This window comes from Mustela erminea, chromosome 4 (genome assembly GCF_009829155.1).
Source record: "Mustela erminea isolate mMusErm1 chromosome 4, mMusErm1.Pri, whole genome shotgun sequence".
Lineage (NCBI taxonomy): Eukaryota > Metazoa > Chordata > Mammalia > Carnivora > Mustelidae > Mustela > Mustela erminea.
The window spans coordinates 7183769-7204652 of NC_045617.1; the positions used below are offsets into that span (position 1 = coordinate 7183769).

General features: G+C 52.9%; 1 protein-coding gene across 3 annotated transcripts in view; it reads left to right on the plus strand.

Annotated features, from left to right (window-relative positions):
• AGPAT4 (1-acylglycerol-3-phosphate O-acyltransferase 4) overlaps positions 1-20884 on the plus strand; it is a 118160-nt gene that overhangs the window by 83332 nt on the left and 13944 nt on the right. For all 3 annotated transcript variants that reach the window (XM_032338544.1, XM_032338543.1, XM_032338545.1), the window contains exon 3: positions 7544-7713. In XM_032338544.1, the coding sequence (XP_032194435.1) occupies positions 7544-7713 (170 nt within the window). The remainder of the gene's footprint in view (positions 1-7543; positions 7714-20884) is intronic.

Genomic DNA, 20884 nt, shown 5'->3' on the forward strand with positions numbered 1-20884 from the left:
TCCGATCCGTGAATAAGCTGAACAGAGACAACAGAAACAACTCTGCGCTCCAGACCCAGTACCCCTACAGCCGTCCACCCAGCTCTGGTCGTCTCGCGGGCCCCAGAAATCAAGGCCACAGATTGGGCGTGGGCAGCGCAGGTCACTTTCCGCACCACACACCCCTCCCCCAGGCGGAGTCGGCACCAGGGGCCGAGCCGGGTGTGGCCCCCGGTGTAGAATTCCGGGCTGGCTGAGCCCGCAGGGAGTCACTACAGGAAAAATGAAGCCCGCAGAACTGGGTGATCTGAAAGTTTTTAAATGGGGCAAAAATATCAAAAAGTGGGGCACCTGGGTGGCTCAGTGGGTTAAGCCGCTGCCTTCGGCTCAGGTCATGATCTCAGGGTCCTGGGATCGAGTCCCGCATCGGGCTCTCTGCTCAGCAGGGAGCCTGCTTCCCTCTCTCTCTCTCTGCCTGCCTCTCCATCTACTTGTGATTTCTCTCTGTCAAATAAATAAATAAAATCTTTAAAAAAAAAAAAAAAATATCAAAAAGTGCTGCATCGTATTGTAGAAAGCTTGGTGGTTAATCCTGTCTGTGGAGAGTTTGTGACTGCCCCGAAGGCCCTGCTGGCTCACTTGGCATCCCTGGAGGACCAGAGAATGGGGCGTCCCTTGCCCTCCTGCCGGGAAGAAACGCGCACGCGGAGGCTGGGGGGGGGAAGGAGGGGAAAAGTCAGGTGTCTGTGATGCGGGGACTGGAGGGGAGGGGAAGGGAGGGACGAGCGTTCGGAAACCAGTTTTAGCGATAAGGTACTGATAAGGTCCCCGCTGGGGACCGGAGGAAACCAGCTTCCCTGCCTACTGTTTTTTGGTTTTTTGTTTTGTTTTTAAGATGCCACCTATTGATTTGACACAGAGAGAGAGAGAGAGAGAGAGAGAGAGAGAGAGCGCACACAAGCAGGGGGAGCAGCAGTCAGAGGGAGAAACAAGCTCCCCGCTGAGCAAGCATCCCGAAGCGGGCGCTCAAGGGATCATGAAGGCAGACGCTCAACCAACGGAGCCACCCAGGCGCCCTCTCCTAGCTTTAGAAACAGGGTTTCACGCTGTGAGGGGGATGCCTCCCTTTCTCCTGTGTCCCGTGCATCTCCCCCATCTTTAAACAAATAACGTATCTTTCCATCTAGATCTATTCTGAGGTCAAAGTAAAAGGGCTTGAGGGCTGGGGCAGCCCTGTCTGTGACCATGGTGATATGGGAATGTTCTCGAGGACCCGGACAGAATGTGAGTCCGGAAGTGACTGAACTCCTGGGTGTCGCCCCACTCGGCCAGCGAGGTGAGGAAGCTGAGGGGGCTCCGGGCCCAGTGGGGGCTCCTGGCTGGGCCACTGCAGAGCCACCAGAGGCCCCAGGAGTGCAGAGCCCGCTGTCGCCATGGCGTCTGGGCCACTGCAGAGGCCTGCAAAAAGCCCGCCACGTCTCTAACCTGAGGCAGTGGCCCTGGATAAAGGGATTTGCAGGTCAGAATGGAAAGGACTCTTGGCTGGGAGAGAGGCAGAGAAGAAGAAGGAAGGGCACCTCCCGGGTCCCTTCTGAGGTCAGGGACCAAAGTTTTTTCATTGCCACCAGTGAAGGCCGATTCTAACCTGTAGCCACGTGTGCCCAACCAGCGAGCAGGTGAGGGGGACTCCAGGGTCTGAGGATGCCAGGTGGGGATGCCTTGTCTGTGCATGACGCCCTTGCAACCGTCATCCATCCTATGTGGACCAGTCACCACTCGCTTTCTCGGAGGGCAGGAACAGTCTGATCAAGGAGAAATGGGAGGCATCCCCCGGATGCTCTCGGTAATGAGGACATCCCTGAGGGGCAAGCATGGCTTCTTCACACTCCAGAATTTTCTGCCGTTCTTTGCCTTTTCTGTCTCATGGCCATTAGTTCCCCAACGGCAACTCAGCCTCACGATGACAGGCTCCTTGGCTCACCAAACAGTCACCGCACACAGTAGGGCCAGGCCTGGGAACCTGGAGGTCTGCATGTTTTCTTAACCTGACAGCACCTGATCTGAAGAGTCAAATCCCAGCCTCTCCTGAGCGGTCTTCCTGGGCAGGGGCCTCAGCTCTCCCGTCTCCTTGTGGCTTCCTACAGTCTGGGGTTCCAGGGCCCGGACAGAATGTCCTCTCCGTGCTTGGGGACATGAGGGGCAGGACCCTGAGGGGCCGTGTCCACCAAGAGACCCTGCACTCGCTCACCCTAATAGCCCAGGTAGGACTGACACACCACGGTGGTCTGAGCCGGGCCTGGGGAGCCCCCGCGAACGTCGCCAGCTCACGGAGAAACCCCTCATGTTAGCCTCCGGGCCCTTGTCGGCCGCTGTCAGAAGGAGCCCCCCGCCCCCCTGCTTCTGCTTGCGTTTTGCTCGGGTGCATTGTTTTCATTCCTAGCTGTACCATCTTTTAATTAACTGCTCAACGACTGGCCCCCGTTCTTGTTAGCTCAGAGCTCCTATTGCTTTTTCCTGGTTGCTTCACGAGGGTTGGTTTGGGTACACAGACGAGATGGTAAATGCTTTGGGGGCAAAGACCTTATTTCGCTTCTCTCCTGTTTGCTCTGGTAGTGTTTGTCATTGACTCCCAGCATCGTAATGCCAGCTGAGACGTGTGCAATCCACGGCGGCTGGCAAGCGATTTTCCCCCGAACCACAAGGGAAGGACGCTGCTTCCTCACGGGCGTTCTTGGCGACAATCACCTGCCCAAAGTCCTGATCAGAATCGTCTGCACGGTGCCCTTTGGCAACTTCCTCAGTTGAGTCGGAGGTTCCTGAGTGCAAGGAGATGAGGAGGGAGAGGGTTGGAGCCCTCCCAGGATCTGCTGCCACCCTGGGCAGGTGGTGGGAGCAGGCAAGGTGGGCTGTCGACGCTGCCACTGGCAGACCCCCCCAGAACCCCGTGCGTGAGGACCAGGGGTGCCTTGCCTGCCCCGAGCCCGGGCGCCATGGTGCGGGGTGCATCTCACTCAAATGACAGATGTCCCCCCTCACATGGGACCAGCCTTACCACGCAGGTGCCCTTCAGCTAGGAAAATGGGAGCAGCCATACCACAGGGTAAAGAAAACCTTAATTCATGGTGGTATTTATAAGTCGTGTGTCATTCCCTATATAAGAACATCCAATGAAAACATCAGCGGGGAAGTCATTCAACTAAAGATAAAAGCTTTCTCTGTATCTACCATGTTGGGTGTTGGGACCAGGGTGCCGGGGATTCGAAAGGAGGAGACCCGGTGCTGCCTGCAGGATGTCACAAGGTCATTGGCATTACTGCCTAATCCACGGGGAATAGTTATCGAAGGACACGCGTGGCCCCAGCCTGCAAGGAGCTTAGTATCGGTCCAGGCGGCAGCACACACACCCTCTCCTGCTCTGTTGGTTCAAGCGCAGATCGGTAGATCTTTTCAGAGGGTGATCTGGAAATACCTGTACAATTTTTAAATATGTGTACTCTTCAATCCATAATTCTACTTTTTGTGTATATCTGTGCTGGAGAAATACTTTCACAGATATTTTTGTCTAAAATGTGCATTTTCAAGGGTGTTTATCGCAGTGTTTATAACAGTATAAAAGCAAGGGGGAAATCCTTATCAGTGGTAGAATGGCCAAATAAATCATCTATGTCCGCCGCACGAACAGCATTGCAGCCCATGTGTTACTCTTTAGGATGCTGTCATTCTGGCTCTTTTTGACCTAAAAAGAACAAAAAAGCAAAAAAAAAAAAAAAAACCCAAAACAACAGTTTCATATATTGAACATATATTAAAATGGGGATAATAATAGTGCCTCCCAGCCTCAGAGGGTTAACGTGAGGATTTCACACAATATGACGTGCAAAGCCCTTGGAGCCGTCCCCAGCACACGGCTGGAGCGCAGCCAGTATTTGCTAACATCACCATGAATATGTGTCAGCAGGGAAAGATCCAGAATATACCATTTGGAGAAAATCACTGTATGTATATTTTTACAAAGGTCGATAAAGTATGAACCCATTTGTGGGTGGGAAACACATGAGTGCGTGTGTGTGTGTGTGTGTGTGTGTGTGTGTGTGTGTATCTTTGTGTAAATGCCTAGGAGCAGGACTAGGAGGCTTCCTTCCAGACTCTTTCTAATGGTTAACGCTGGACAAGGGAGCAGGTTGGGGGCAGGGGGGAGGACGTGCCTCATCAGGGTTCCATGGGAGGCGGAAATGCTGGGAGCTCCGTGGCCGCCTGTGCAGCGACAGGTTGCAGGGACTGGTCCTTGTTCAACCACAGGGCTGGCCAGGCTGCGTGGGCAGGTGGGGGTGTGGTCTCTGCAGCTCATGTTGGAGCCTCCTGAAGGCCCGGGGAAGGCAGGCGGGAAGGTGTGATGGATGTAAGATGGGGAGATCAAGAGGTTGGAACCCCAAGCACCGTCTGTAGCCCTACGAGGACAGACTGAATCCCAGGTCAGTTGTCATTGCATCTGGTGTTGATGGCATGAGGGCCCTGCATGGGCCAGCAGACACACACCTGGCCCAGGAGTCAGGGAAGCTGCAGGAGGGGGGTGTTAGGAGGGGGAGGGCACATTGCAGGGCCCCCCTCGGCTGCCTCTTTGAGTTGAGGAGGTGAATCAGCCAATCAGCAGCAACGTGAGTGACTTACACTTTCCTTCCACCTGTCAGACCTCCCAGGATTGTCCCTCGTGCCCCCCCCCCAACTGGAAACAAACAAACAGACCAAAAAGGAGTCTGGGAAATGTAGTCCAGCCTAACCTAATGGACACGTCACAAAGCCATCAAAGGGAATTTCACCTTTTCCTCTATATATCTGGGATGTTCACATTCTTTCACAATGTGACTCTATAAATGTATTTATTGTGAATAACAAAGAAATTGAAAGCCTTTGGTCAAAGGAAAGAAAAGTCTTCTTCCCGGTGAGGTTTAGTGCTTAGTTATACAGCTAATAGTGCCCTGAGAACCGATTTCTCCGCTGTTAGCTGGGGGGCCTCAGCACCATCCCTGGGCCCCGGCACCCACCCGCCCTGCTTCTGCCCGGCTCTTCAGTCTGTTCCCACTTCAGCCAGAGCGAGCTTTTCAAAATGCAAATGAGATGCTGCTGTGTGCCTATTTAAAAATGCTCCAGTGGCTTCCCGTTGCCTTCATTATGAAGCCATAAACCATCGCTCCCCACTCCAGTCCAGAAGCCGCTGGAACGTTCTCCCTCCGTCTCTCCCTCGGTCCGGCTCCGGCTGGCTCTCCTCCCCCCACCCCTTCCCTCTCGCCTTTCATGGTTTCAAGCCTTGCGTATCCTGGTAATAGAAGGCTGGCCACTTACCGATCCCCTACTATGTGCAGCATTATGCTGGCTGCCTTGACGGCGGCGTCATCTGATTTAATAACCTCAGCTTGGCAGAAAGTCTAAATGCTTTTCATATCCCTGTTTTGCAGACAAGGAGAGGGAGGCTTAGGGGACATTGAGAAATGAGCCAGTGGTGAGTGGGACGCCCCAGGATCGGAGCCTGGTGTGTCTGACCCCCATATGCATGAATAGGACATTCAGCAGCCCCCCGTCCTGTGAACAAGTCTTTCCTTCCCTGCCCCACCGCCTTGTGAATGGAAAACTGCCCCCCCAACCCCCAGGCGGTCGGCTCCAGGAGGGTAGGCATCCAGGCCACACCTCCACCTGGCATGGTGCTTGCACACAGTGGGTCACTGGGGTTCGTTACGAGCATCGATACACCGGCGCCGTGCTGGGCTCTAGACTCAGGCCAGCGTCAGAAGAACCGGACGATGCAGTCCTTGCACCCAGGGCTGTGCTTCATCGTCGGGGAGCTGCTCTCACACTGGGTCACAAGCTGCTTGAGGTCCCGGGGATGGTGCTGCGGCCGGTGTTCATCGCCCCCGCCTCGCCGCTGGTGGGGAGCGGCGGGGCCCAGAGAGGCATCCGGGAGCTACTTGCAGAACGACAGTGGGATGTGATTCACAGGGATGGCCACCCTTACCTGGCAGACTTCCGTGTTCTGCTTTTGGGGTTTATCAGTGCTCTGTGGCTATCCTGGAGTAGATTGGTCCAGCCTATCCTGTCTCTTAGAGGAAATCAGTGCAGCAATATTAGCGTCCTTCTACCAGGTGGTAACAAATTGCCCCTTAGTCCTGGCCAGCGCTGCTGCCTGCCCCCCCCCCGCCCCCTCCCCCCATGCACCTACCTTCTCCTTCCCGGACTTGCCACATGAGGTCCCACTGATGTCACCACCTGGTGGACAACTGACTGCAGACTTGGCGTTTTCTCCGAGGAATACGCAGACACTTACTTTATGGTCCAGTAAGGGGAGGATGTTGGTTCGTTTTGAATGATGATGCTGGATCCCGAGTGGCTGACTTGCTGGGACTTTCCTCTGAGCTTTGTGTGTTCTGCCCCCACTGTGTCCTCTGCCTGAATCCTTGCAGAACCCGTGAAGTGACTCATTCTAAAGATTCGCACTGCCTAGAAACTAGCCCGTGATGCCTTCTAGAGAGTTCTAGTGCACCTGTTAGAAAGCATCTGTCTCCAACCTCAAGGAGAAAGGTTTTAAAACATAGGTTTGCCTGGAGTCAGGATTGCACCTGCTTGTCTGCGTGTGTGTGCCTGTGCGTGTGTGTGCCTGTGCATGTGTGTGCGTGTGTGCGCATGTGTGGACGGGGTGGGGGGTGAGTGAGTCCCCTGCTAAATGTGTACCCCACTAACCGGGGATCAACAGGGCTACGGACTTGGCAGAGAACTCACACCCACCCATCCCCCTGTTGAACACCTTCAGCTTTCCAAATTCTCCTTAAAGCTTCTACGTAGATAACAGTTTTTACCCAATGTACAACTCTTTCTCTGGGCAATTTGTACCATATAGATAGGCATTTCCTGAAGCAACCAGGCTGGGAAGGGGTCACCAGGACTACAAGCCCTCCCTGAAGAATGAAGTCCAGCGGGTCCTTATCGCCTGCAGGAAGCTGTTTTCCAAGTTCCTACACAGAGTCTTTTAAGTTTCACTCAGGCCCGCAGTGTAACGGCTCTAATGGAGCCTCACTTCCCCACACCCTGGGTCTTCATTATTTGGGGTGCACACGAGCCTCATGAACAGGAGAGAGAAATGAGGTATTCAGTTCTCTGATGGAGTTTGTAAGTATCCTGATTAGTCATTTCCCAGGATCTTCAGAATTCTGGGCATCACCTCATGCTGCCTCTCAGAGCGCGGTAAACACGAGGGCCTGCGTTCCTGATGACGTCGGGTTTCCTCACTGACTTCTCCCCAAGGCACTTAATCAAGGAATGCAAGTCGTTTGGCTTCTCCAAGCTTCCTCTCCTTCCTTGGATCCTGCAGGGGAGTCTTTCTCATTCCGCTTCTGCTTCTAAACCATGTCAAGGATGGGGGCCTGGGCGGCAGTGATGCAGACCTTGACCCTTACAAGTTGCTTTCTGCCCCAGCCGGGAGGGGAGAACCTGACTCCAGCCCCGCCCCGCAGAACCGAGCCTTGCTCACCACGCATGCGCGAAATAAACGTTTGTCTGTTGTTGTGGTTTGTTCCAGAGCTGGTGATGTTGCTGGAGTGGTGGTCGGGCACGGAGTGCGTCATCCACACAGACCCCCAGGCCTACCCCAAGTATGGAAAGGAAAATGCCATCGTGGTTCTGAACCACAAGTTTGAGATTGACTTTCTCTGTGGTTGGAGCCTGGCCGAACGCTTTGGGGTGTTAGGGGTAAGTCGGATTCCCGTTTCCCCCCTCGCGCATTTCCCCTGTTCACCGCTATGACTTGCCTTTTTGCTCTCCATCATTCAGGATCACAGAGGCATTCGCGGTTTCTACCTGACGGAATGCTCTTCACCAATTGCTTTGCATTCCCGCTTGGAATCAAGATGAACGTCTTCTAATGAGCAATAATGATACTGATTCGGCGATTATCACGTGCTAGATACAGTTACACGCAATTTGTTTATTGACTCCTTGCAGAGACCTTTATGAATAGATGCTATATAGATCCCCTTTTTTAAAAAATCCAATTATAGAGGGTTTAAACCATCTGCTCGAGGTCCCACGGTAGACGTGGGTTTGGACTGGATTCATGGTTCGAGGCCACTCCGTGTCCTTCATCTCTGCTAAGGGACAGTGCTCACCCCTGCCTTTCCCTCTGTGTGGGCTTAAGAACGTGGAACCCCCAAGCCACAGAGTTTCAATGGCAGAATTCAGAATAAATATGAAATTCTGTGTCCTCCAACTAGTTGGACTTCTTGCATGCCTTTGGGACTAGGCTCCCTTAGCGGACTTTTGTCACCTCGGAAACGTCGAGGTGTGTCCTGGTCACACCTGGATCAGATAGCCAAACCGAAGCTGTCTCAGTGGGGAGCTCTTGCAATGGGGCTTACACTGTGGGGTGGGGACAGTTTGCACCTGAACTTGGGGTTCATGTTTTGCACGGGGAGCCACCCCTGCGGACAGCCGTGGTGTCTGCTCACGTCACGTTGTTTTTGGCAGAGCAGGTGGGACACGTCGGGTGTTCAGAGTGGAGGAGGTAGAAGACCCGCAGAGGAGCTGGGGTGACGGAGTCCCGGGTCTGACCCGGAGGGGAGGCTCCGTGGGCTCAGTCCCCATGGGGGGCCCCTTTGACTCGGCCAAGGAGACCCTTGGTGAAGGAGGACATGTAGCTTGGGGCACATTTCGTATCGGCTTTTAAACACTGATGCACTTTTAAATTGGGGGCAAAAGGAGAGAGAAGAAAACGTGCTTAGAACCGAGTCCCCTTCACATCTCTGGGACCAAGGATAGTCCTTATGATGCCGTTAAACTATCAAAAGGCCAGGGGGAGGTCTTTAGCCGTTTTTCAAAAAACGGAAGCAGTGAGTTCCATCACTGTTGCTGCCTTGAGACTTCTAGAAAGCTGCACGGCCTGTGGCTGAATCCCTGGAAGGATCTCTAGGAAAGCAACGGGCCCTCCTGCCGACAGCGTTCTTTGTTTCCTATTTATTCTCCCAGTTCCAACTCGGTGTCTGTGTGCGCGTGCGCGCTACGTGTATTTTCAGGAACAAGATGGAACATTCTAGCATCTGCCTTTCTCCATTTTAGAGACCCTGGGCAGAGAGCTCAAGTAGAGTTTTGTGGTTTTATTCTGTGCCAGAGGAGACATCCCCCTAAAATGTCACTACCCGAACCCCACCGTGGATGCGGGTGACTGTGACTGGGCACCTCGCGGCTTTGCAGCCTGACTGCCAGCTCGTCGGTTCTCCTGCCTTAGAGCTGGACTTCCCGGCGTGCTGGTGTCCCACAGCCCTGGTTCTCCCTGGGTGCTTGAGCGACGGGTGGTGTTTCCCGGGCTGCCCACGTGGCTTTGAGAGGTGCCCGGGCTCCGAGTGTGAACGCGCACCCGGCCCAGGGCAGGAGGCTGGGGCACAGCAGGCGTACTGGACCTGCAGGCACCGGCCTGTCCACGTTGCCTTGGCAGCTCGATGACCACGAGCTGGGCGCCGTTCGCTGCGTTTACCCCATTCCTAATTCTTGTCACGTTATTACTGTTTACACTTCATCAATAAACTCCTAAAGCACTGGTTCCAGGATAGTAACGAGTAAGTCTGATTTCAGAGCTCTGCTTCTTACCCCAGGGGGGGTCAGGAGGAAAAACTGTGGGAGCCTCAGGGGCCCGGGGGCCTTTACATCCGAAAATGACCAGGGCCACCTGGGACAAGGACCAGGCTTCCAGTTGCCTCCTGGCCTGTGGTCGTCACAGGCTCGTTCAGAGGAGTGGGAGCTGTCGGTACCCTCGCTGGGTCAGGGAAGGACCTGGCAGGAACTAACAGAGTGAAGGCGGAGCAGCGGCTCACAGATGCCCGCGGCCTTGGGGAGACAGGCACAAAAAGATGGAAAGGGTGCCCTCTTGCCTTATGCTCAGGGAGGAGTAACGTGGAGAGGGGACCCAGGCTAGGAGAGGGGACCCAGGTCTGAGAGAGGGTCGCAGACCAGGAGAGGGGACCCAGGCCAGGAGAGGGGACCCAGGTCTGAGAGAAGGTCCCAGGCCAGGAGAGGGGACACAGGCCCAGAGATGGAGATGCTTTCAGGGAGCGGGAACTCTACCTCCATGTCACTTAGGGTCTCAGGTCATAGACTTTGGAGTCCTTGATGGAGTCACAGCTTGAGCACAGCGCTGAGACTGTGGAGGGCCACATGGTGGTTAGTGGGACAGCCATACCGCCAACAGCACAGAGACGTTTCCCTTCTGTGATTCCGTAAGTGAACAACACAGTCACCGGGCTGCCTTTCTTACTATTGAAAACTGAGCAGCCAGGTTTGCCGGTGGAGGGGTGTGAGCACTGTCGTCTGAGACTGTTCTAGAAGTTTGGAGGTTTAGGAGAGCACCAGGCTGTGAGGTAGACAGGTTGAAGCCTCAGATGGGGGTGACAGGTGTTCCCCTGGGGAACCCTACCCCGTGGGGCTTCTGGTTTTCTGGGTTCTTGCTAATGTGCTTCTTGGAGCCCGGGAGTCCCCGCCAGGACTGGAGGGAGGGTCTAGACAGGGGCAGGAGGCGGCCACCTTCCCCTTTCTGCCAAGCTCCGTGCACCAGGCCGAGCGGTAGCTACACATTCTGAGGACACTCCACGCTGGCCAAGGAGAGGCTGCCCGTACGGGACCAGGGAGTCATCGATGACCTCTTTCTGGGTCAGGGGCTGGGCCAAGTCAGGGGAAAGCTGCCAGACCCTCCTGCCAGGGGAATGCCCTGTCCCCGTGGCAGGGAACAGTTTCCATGCCTGCACGCTGCTGAAGCAGCCGCGGTCCAGTGACGGGCCATGATGCCGGGTGAGCTGCTCTGGCCCTTTCCAAGGTGGCCCGTTGATTCCCGCCGCTCTTAGGAGGACACGGAACAGCAGCTTGTTGTAGTCGTCGTTCAGCGGTACCCTTGGTCTTAAATCACCTTCTAAGAAAAGGCACCTGATTGATCCCTTTTTAAAAATAGTGCATGACATTGAGATCTTTCTGGACTCTGGGGAGCTTGCTTCTCAGGGGAGAAGGTTCCTCACGGGGCAGTTTCTGCCCACACACCTAACAGCCCAAGAGGAAGTAAGTTTAAATTGAAACAAGTGAAATTTTGCCAAAATTCTCGAGAACGGGGTAATATGAAATTGCTTTTAAGGGGAAAAATGATAGGATTTTCTTAAAAAGGAGAAAAAGGTCTTTAGAAATTTTATAAGCATCTGAGGCCCCACACGGTCATTCCCAGAGGCCCTGGTTCTCCTCGGAACTGGCTTTCCTGGCCCCGGCGCCAAAGGCTCTGGCTGTGAGCTTCACAGAACACGCCGACTCTTTCCTCCCTGGGGAGGAGCACGGCCTGCGGACAGTTGAGAGTCCGTTTCTCACAAACTGTGGTGTGCGGTGCTGAGCCTTGGGGTTTCCGAAGCTTCTAGTGTGTCGGTGTACCGCGGTAGATGAAACACATCTGCGTCGCTTCACTGCGGTTGCGGCTTACAGTAGGCTCCCCACGATCGCGTTTGTGGGGTCCTCCAGCGGCACTGGCCCCCGGTGGGCGCTTGGCACACAGCGGCCCCTACGGTCAGTGGTCACCGGCGGGTGAGGGCGGTGTGGCCCGGAGGTCGACCTGGAGGCCCCTTGCAATATTTCTCTTCAGATCGTTCAAGAGGCCGGATATGTTACATCTATGGCAGCGTGACAAGCCACCAAACAGAGCCGCCGAAGGCAGCGGGTCTTACCGCAGGTTGTGGAGTCTGGGAGCTCCGCGGCGGGTCCTGGCAAGGGTCCCTCCTGAGGTCACCCTCGTGCTGCCGGCCAGGGTGGTGGTCTCCTCAGAAGGCTTACCGGGCCGGCCACCTGCCTCCACACCCATCCCTGTGTTTGTTGCCAGAGCCCTGAGTGTGTGTGTGTGTGTGTGTGTGTGCGTGTGTGTGTGTGTTTTCTGTAGAAAACACTGCGAGGCACTGTAAGATACAAAGATGGGTGTGAAAATACAGTCCTTGCCTTCAGTGACTTTCTAATATCCGAGGAGAAGTGAAGAAGAGACATGAGCGCCTGTCACAGGACACGGGGTTGGAGGGAGCAATGACATTGGGTTGACTCTGCTTACCAGCGACACCAGCATACTTAACCACAGACCAGCACCATTCTGGGGGCCCCGTCATTCCCAGTGCCCCCCTCTTTGTTAGGTGAGGAGGGCCTGGAGGGCTGCGGGACGAGCTGGGGTCACTGTGGTAAAGGTGGAAGATGGCGGGGGCAAGTTTTGGTGTTGGGGGCAGCTCTGTTTACCAAACTGTGGGGAGGAAGTTCGATAGTTTCACAACTGGTGTCCTGTTCTGGTGCTTAGGAGCCCATGGACTTTTGGCCGCCAGGGACACAGGAAACTTCCAGAAGGTGATAACATTGGAACAAGTCCTTGAGGGCATGCTATTAGAATCAGTGGAAGACTGATGTGAAGGGATGATTACGAGGCAGCGGACGGAGGTGGGGAGACCGTGGGTGGCATGGCCCATCCTGAGCAAGCAGGCGGGCGCCATGTTCCTGGGCCGCACGGACGGGCTCCTCCGCTCTGGGCCCGGCCAAGCATGCACGTTAGCGGTCCCGCTCACTTCACTGGCCCCCGCGCAAGGTCCCTGTGGGCTGGTTTCAGACTTACTGAGGGGTGTGGGCTGCTGCTGTTTTGCCGAACTCTCCTGGCTTCTCGGTAAAATGACCTGCAGATACCCTAACACCCCAGAAAAGCTCCCAGGAGCTGAAACTAGAACAGAACCCCAGCCGCTGGGGTTCCGAGTTAATTTTGCCAAGACGCTTCCGGTCCTTGACGTTAAATATGATGCTTTCTGTGAAAGGTGATGCGTTTCCAAAAACCAGCATTTCTTCAAGTTTGATTGTGGAAGGATCGCTTTTCTCCCTAAAGGTTTTTCCCAGGAAAAATGTCAACGCAGAATTGTTTAGAAAGGCTACACGAATGTGATTTCCTATAAACTTCCGCCAGTTTTAACATCCTCCCAAACAGTGGGTTTCCTTTGTCTTGTTTTCCGAACACGTAAAACTTAGCAGAAAAGCAGACAGTCTGAAAGATGAAACTGCGTTCCGGCTCAGATATCGAGAGCAATTCTTTTCTTTTCCCCTCTGCTCACTCCAGAACAATTCTCTCCTGAGGGTGGCAGGGGAGGGAGAGATGTGTAGGCAAAAAACTGTGCACAATGTCTTAGCGTCCCACAGATGTGGACTTGAACCCTGGCTCCTGCATTGTGTGACCTTGGGGAGGTTATCTGACTTTTCTGAACCTCAGTTAATAATTCCCATTGCGCTGTTGTAGGGCTTAGTGAATAGACAGGGCTTACTGCATATATGTCCTTGTTTAATGAATATGATCCTAGCTCAGGTGCCTTGCACAAGTAGGTGTGCAATAGTGCTTGGTTTCCTTGACCTCATGAGCTCCCCTTCCCTGAGTCCTTTCTTGCAGTGAAAAAGAGGACAAAGTGCGGAAGACCGAAGAGAGAGCAAAGGTTTTACGAAACGGGATTTAACCATTTCCCCGCAGCTAGATGCCCGCGCGGCTGACATCCAACATCCTTCTTATGCAAAGCAAAGTGAGCTTACGCTCGTTCTGTCGCCGTTCCTTCACGCGTTTGTCAAGTTCCTGTTGGCCACAGAGAGATGGGAAGTTTTTAGATGTGGAGACGTGTTTTTCCTTTTTAAAGATTTTATTTACTTATTTGAGAGAGAGAGAGAGCAAGCATGGGGAGTGGGAGGGGCAGAGGCAGAGGGAGAAGCAGACTCCCCGCCGGGCAGGGAGCCCTGATGTGGGGCTCGATCCCATCACCCTGGGCTCACAACCTGAGCAGAAGGCAGATGCTTAATGAACTGAGCCCCCAGGCACTCCTAGATGTGGGGAAATGTCTTATGTTTTCTTTTCCATCACATACACCTGCGGCTCTGGTTACTCGGCTCCATTACGGTGGGTTTGCCTCACCCTCGATGCCAGGATCCTATGAGTGCGTGGAAACCTGGTCCCCACCCCACCCTCCGTGGCTTAACCAGCAGCATCTGTATTGCACTCGGGCACCACCCACTGCACTGAGAGTGGGCGGGGACGCCACTGTGGGCCGCCAAGTAGTCACCCACCAGGTGTGCTGGGACCTGGCGTGAGGCCGATAAGGAAGCCGAGAGAAGGGTGAGGGCGTGAGACGCCTTACAGACCCGGCAGCCAGGTGCAGCACCGGCCGAGGAAAGGGGTCAGTAGCTCAATGGAAGTACAGCGGCGTCCTGAGTTCGTAACCGAACAGATCCCTGGAGATGCTGGTGTCCGCCCTAGTTTTAAAGTGTAGTGCTGAGTTAGACACACCAAGGTGTTTTTAATTTTTTGTAAGCTTTTATTTATTTATTTGAGAGAGCGCGTGTGCAAGAAGGAGCAGAGGGAAAGGAACCATCAGACTCCCTCCCAGTGTGGGGCTCCGTCCCAGGACCGTGAGTTCCCAACCTGAGCTGAAATCAGGAGCTGGACGCTTAACTGACGAAGCTGCCCAGGCGCCCTGGTCTTTTTCACGAAGCAGGATCTTCTGGCAATGTCTTTAACAAGCCAGGGTTGGATTACACCAAAGGATTGTAAATCCAGACTTGCTTAAAGCAGCAACAGCATCGGGCTTCCTCCCTACTCTCCCTGCAGGCCGCAGCAGACCTTCAGAGCCTGGAACCAGCTCTGACTCCGCAGGGTCCCCAGTAACTGCTCCCTCTTTGTCACAACCCATCTGCTAACATGCCCAGGGCGCTCCCATTTCCCTGTCTCCCTGGGCTTCCTTCCACTGCTTAGCAAACACCCGCTGGCCACAAGGTGCTGGCAGTAGCTCTGTTACCTTCTGCCCTTGCAGGGCCCTGGTCTCCCAGCTCCGCCCCTGGAATTCCTTCTGCTCTGTCTCTCCCTCTGCCCAGGCCTAAGGTCACCCCGGGAAGGACTCAGGCTGGCCATTCGGACAGAAGTTGGGAAGGGGACGCCAGGATCTGTGCTCAGGAAGGGGGAAGTGGACATTGCCTCCTTTCTCATCTGTTTTATCAGGAGCTCTGACCGTGCTGAGCAGAGTCAAGTGTGACAAGGTCCCAATGTTTAAGAGTTTCCTTTGTCCCCAGATGCCCTTTCCCCACTCCAGATCTGCACACCAGGCAAATTAAGAGGTGTTTGGGTTTGGTCAGGGGATGGAGACTTGGGTGGGGGAAGTGGCGATCAGGGCCGGGGAGCTGGGAGGGCTCTGCTCCACCTCGATAAATGGTCCACGTTCGTTCCCAGGCGGAGAGAGATGACTCCTCGGAGAGTGGTTTTGTTTCATGCTTGTCTTAAGCATTTCCCCTGTGGCCATGACTAATTGTGGCACCGCGCTCGTTTTGTTTTCTGATACTCTGGAGGTTTTTCTGGGAGCATAAGGTCCCCAGCATTTTCTTTTTGGGCATCAGAGAAGGGAGACAGACAGTGAGAGAGTGACGCAAGCAGAATTAGGCCACCTGTATGTTACTCTCGTGGGCACAGATGGCGTGCGCACACATGGCTCGTGATTCTGAGCTCCGTCTTACCCCTGCCTTTTACTGTGGTGAGGGACTCCACTTCAGAGACACACTCCGGCCCCGTCTTTTCCAGACTTGGATCCACCTCCTTGGCCACAGACCATGTCTGTTCAACAGCTTACAGGTTTCAGGGGCAGAAGTAACACGGCATTGGTAGCTTTCTGTTTCTCTCCTCCCGCTAGACGTTGAGCATCCCAAGGCTATGAATATTCACCTTCATCGTGGCGTCCCCACCCGAACCAGGGCCTGGCACAAAGGAGGTATTTAACAAACACTTGTTGCACGGGCAGAACAGTTTTGAGGTTAAAGTTCGCATGTCACACATCAAAAAACAGGCTGAACTGTTGGCTGACTGGCTAGTCCTCTGCAGTGATGGGGCCCAGCTCATGGGGGAGAAAAATTCAAAGGGTTAAATATGGATGTTTTAATCTGCTTTCCAAGTGCCACGAAAAGACCCCATGCAGGCATTTTATATTTAGTAGAAATCAATGACCTTGGGTGAATCCAAATGATGCACTGTGACCGTACCAATAAACCTTCAGGAATGGCCAGGTGTTCGGAAGCCAGAAGGAGGTATTTGTGCCAGTAGCATGTTGACCAGGGACCATCCTACTGGTGAATGTTAGTCCCTAACTGTGTTTTCTGCCGGCACCTCCGGAGCGGTCAGAGGAGGCGGGAGCGTCACGCAAAGGTGGCTGCGCAGGATGCCCTACCAGCTCCAACCGTCCTACGAACTCAGCATTAACGCTAAACATTTTCATCTTAGTAGCTGGCAGGGGGCCTATTAGAGAAAAACCTTAACTAGAAAGTCCCAGTTCTGCTCATTTTTCATCACGGAGGCTGTGGAGCTGACACAAGTGAGGCGAGAGCCACATCATCTCAGGGTCGGAATTACTGGATCTCAATGCATCTTCAGAACAGTTCTTTCTAGCACCACGTGGTCTCTGCACAGGGGTTGACCAGTTGGCTGGAGGCGTTGAAGAGGTTCATGGGGTGTCGGAGGGGTCACAGGGTTTGCTGTTTCCCTGAGCAACTGGGTGGTCCCAACTGCACTTATGGGCTACTCAGCTAGATTGACTGGGCAGCTGTGTAAGACTGCTCTCCCCCTCTCTCTCTCTCACACACACATACTCACTCTCACACACACAGTGTCTCTATACACACGCAGTCTCTCTACACACATGGTCTTTCTACACACACAGTCTCACACATACACACTCCCCCCCACACACTATCTCACACACACTCTCACATAGTCTCTCTCTCCACACACACAATCTCTTTCACACATACTCTCTCACACACACCCTCTCCACAGTCTCTCACACACACATACTCTCCCTCACACACACACTCTCTCACATAAGCACTCACACATGCTCTACAAACACATAGTCTCTCTCTCACACACCTACTTATACACACTCTCTCCCACATACTCTCTCGCACAGTCTCTCACACACACTCACTCTTTCTCACAATCTCTCTCATACACACACCCCTCTCACCCACACATACTCGTTCTCTCACACAATCTCTTATACACACCCACTCCCTCTCTCACAAACACACCACACACACAGACTAATGTGAATCATGTCAGTGATGCCCTTCAACTACCAGAAATGGCCAAGCTCTTGCTGTTGTGGATTCCTCAGAGGAAGCTGTATTTCCTATGAACATTTTTTATTTTCCAGACGTGCTAATGTCTAGATGGGCCTGTGGTAAATCAAACTCTCTCAGATCTACCCTCAGAATAAATCCAGAATTTGCATTTTGGGTCTGTGGGACTAATGAAAACAAATCTTCCCAGTAAATCCTCTCAGATCTACCCTCAAAAGAAATCCAGAATAAATGAAACTGATAATTGTTTTTATACATTATTTCCTGAAGGCATTACCGTCCACACATAGAAACCTTTGCTTAGCCTGGGATGGTCATGCTATCGATGGCATATTTCCTGGAGGAATGTAAGCATATTGGAGTAGTAAGTTTCTAGTCTCTTGGTCTTAAATGAGGGAACCCCTGTGACTCTCTCAGCACACCGCTATCAGGCAGTGCTGGAATTCCTGCAGATTGCTACCATATGCTAAAGCATAGGTTAGGAAATGAGTTGAATTGAGAGGGACGTTTAGCCTCTGTTCTTACTCTGTGGTGGTAATAACAGCTATACATCGAACACCTGTTGTCAGGTCCTCAACTCAACACCTTTGTATACGTTTCCATATGTTATTAAATCTTCAAGCAACTCTTTGAGGTAAGTATTCCTTTCCTCATAATACAGCTGTGGAAAATTGAGGCCCAGGAAGGTTAAGTCTCTGGACCAAAGTCACACAGCTGGGCCATGGTAGAGCCTGATCAAAGTAAGGACTGATTCCAAAGCTTTCCAAATCCTGTTATCCCTGCTGAGGGAAGGAGATCAAATAAATGACCTTTGATTTGAAAGGCAAAAGTTTCTACCTTAATATTTTAAAATATATCTTAAAACAAATAACCATAGTTGACATCAAGGGTTAGGCCTAATGAGAACATCCCAAACTTTAAGGTTGAAAGATGTATTAATTCAACATAGAAACAGAAATATCTCCTCTGTTCCTTTTGATCATCGTCGAATGGGCTATTTTGATCTAGTCTCACTTATGTTCCAGAAGCAAATGGTTGAAATGTGCTGATGTCAACCACTTCTTAAAAGGGCATTGTTAGAGGAACACTGCAAAACATTTTGATGATAAAAAACAGGAAAATCTAATAAAACAACAAAAAAATCCCTTCTGATTTGACTGCTCACCTATAGCTACTGTTATTTTCCTGTTTTCCTGTAGTCATAATCAGACTCTAGACTGAGCTTTGATTCCAGAACTTTTAAAAATTTAGTATTATATAATAAGCATTTTCCCCAGTGATTAAATATTCGTTGGAAATAAATTTTGGTGGCTCTAAATCAAAGGTTAACAAACTTTGTAACCAGTAGGGTAGTGAATATTTTCGGCTTGGTGGGCCATATTGCCTCTGTCACAACTGTTCGACTCAGCTGTTGCGCCGTGAAAGCAGCCATGGGCAGTGGGTACGCAAGAGAGAGTGGGGTTGTGTTCCAATGAAACTTTATTTATAAAAACAGGTGGGGAAGCTGCTTTGGCTCACAGGGCACAGTAACCGCTCTGTAATATCGCATATGCACTGTGCATACAGTCTGTCATTCAGACTGTACATAACTCAGTGAGCTCTTCTACTGTGGGGCGCTTGGGTGATCTGCAGTGCTCTCTCCCACACAGTTCAACAGCGATGGACATGTAGGCTCCGAGCTCATCTCTTTTGGTCTACACATAGATCCCACATCACTGTCAAAGTTCCATTTCCTCTTAGCAGTGAGTTATCAAAGACTAACCGCTAAGACCCACTGGGGGCTGGTGGGATTGTTCCATTAATAGGAAATACCCCCTGAGAGTGCTTTCCCCACCAGACAGCTAGGATGGACCACACGGGGCTACTCACCTTCCTAGACCCGTGGCTGTGACCTTACAGGATCTGATTTCCTTCTTGGTTATAGAACAGATCATCTTTTAGAATCCCTTCATGTCATTGCAAAGTATTTTTGGAACGAGTTCAGGAATATGTAATTTTTGTACACAGTCCTAACCAGCCAAGGAGGTAAGTTTAGTTCACCGGTGAGGATTTTCTATCTTGTTTTCATCTCACAGGCCGAGAGTAGGGAGTTCATGGAGGTGTGGAAGCAGAGAGCCTGAGAACATCCCCGCCGACAAGAGGAGGGGGCGAGGGAAGGCCTCCGGGGCCTCCCACGACCTGAAACCTGGCAGTGGACACACGCTGATCGGCTTTTAAATGCTCCTCTGGGCAGACTGGGGATTCCCAAGGCAGTTTGGTTTTGTGCTCTGAGTGACAGGCACTTCCTTCTCATTTATAGCGCAAGAAAGCACCGGTCAGGATAATTAGTTCATGCTTTTAGGATTTAAAGTAACTGCATGTTGAGAAGGAAAAAGCCAACTGTAGGAGAGATTTTTACCCGTGAAGTGACTGATCTCTGTCACAGGCCCTCGTCCGCTCAAGATGTGCAGAAACCCCATGGTTTGGCCATGAAGCCATTCGACCCATCGCCGGGCTGTAGCCAGACGCATCCTGGGTTGGCGCAGCAGCTCCAATGGCCTCGGCATTTCTAGCCTGTTATCCCAGGGTCACCATGTGATGTCAAAGCCGTGACACACTCCGCCACCATGTTCATGACAGAAAAAATGGCCGGGCCTCCTGGCCGTCTCTCTTTCTGTCACAGAGCAAAGTCTTCCCAGAAGCCCCAGAACACCTGCACCGTAGCAGAGCCCTGAGCCACCTCAGGAGCACTGGGTCAGAGGCCCACACTCAGCTAAGGGGCCCGGGGGACACCAGGCTGAGGTGACGTCCCTCATGGTCACACCCACAGCCTGAACATGTTGCCTTTGGAACAGAACTGAGGTTGTAAGCGAAAGAGGAGGGGACAGTGGCTGTGGGGTAGGCGGCTCTGCGTGTCTGGCCCCGCGCTTTGGTGGGCAGAACGTTTCTCACAGACTGTGCCCTGCGGCAGGCCTTGTGGCCTAAAGTCTCTGCTTCCCCAGCTGTCGGCTCTGTGGTTCCGGGCAAGTTAATGAATGTCTCTGAGCTTCGGTTTGATTTTCTATAAAATGGGGGGGGGGGTGTCTATGCCTTTGGATATCAAATGGAATAGGATTTATATACGTGCATCGCCCGTGCCTGGCACACAGGAAGCCCTCCCCGCACCGGTACCGCCAGTGAGTTCTCGGACCCTTGGGGACTGGCCTCGAGGTCCTCTGGGGGCAGACCCCGGCTTTGACGGCTTGGTTCTCTTCGCGAGAGGACTTGCATGTTGGGTCTGTGGGACTAACAAAAACAAAACCCATCCAGACTCGGAGACACTAACTGAAAGCTGTCTTTCCCGCCACGGGGGAAGAGGTTTACTGTTGGGTTTGTAACGTAGAGGGAGCGAGCGGCTGTTCATGGCTTCCCCAGCCTGCGCAGGTGGGTGGGCGGCTACGGCCCATCGCTCTTCACCGAGCTGCAGCTGCGTCGTGGTTGCGGACGTGACAGGCCTCCTAGGTTCAGGGCAAAACTAGACAGTTGTCACCAAGAGCACCGCTAAGCCTGCCTGACCGTCCAGATCACTGCCCCTGTCGCCTGTGCCGTCGATCAAGGACAGTCATCTCAGAGAGTATCTTGGCCAATTCCAAAATTAAGGGTGAAAAATATAGAACCCAACCCACTAGATGAAAAGCGGTTTTTCTGTCTCCCCACTGCGCCCCACCCCCCGACACCCCGATCCCTGGACTCCTCCAGGCCGGTGCAGACCGTGAAG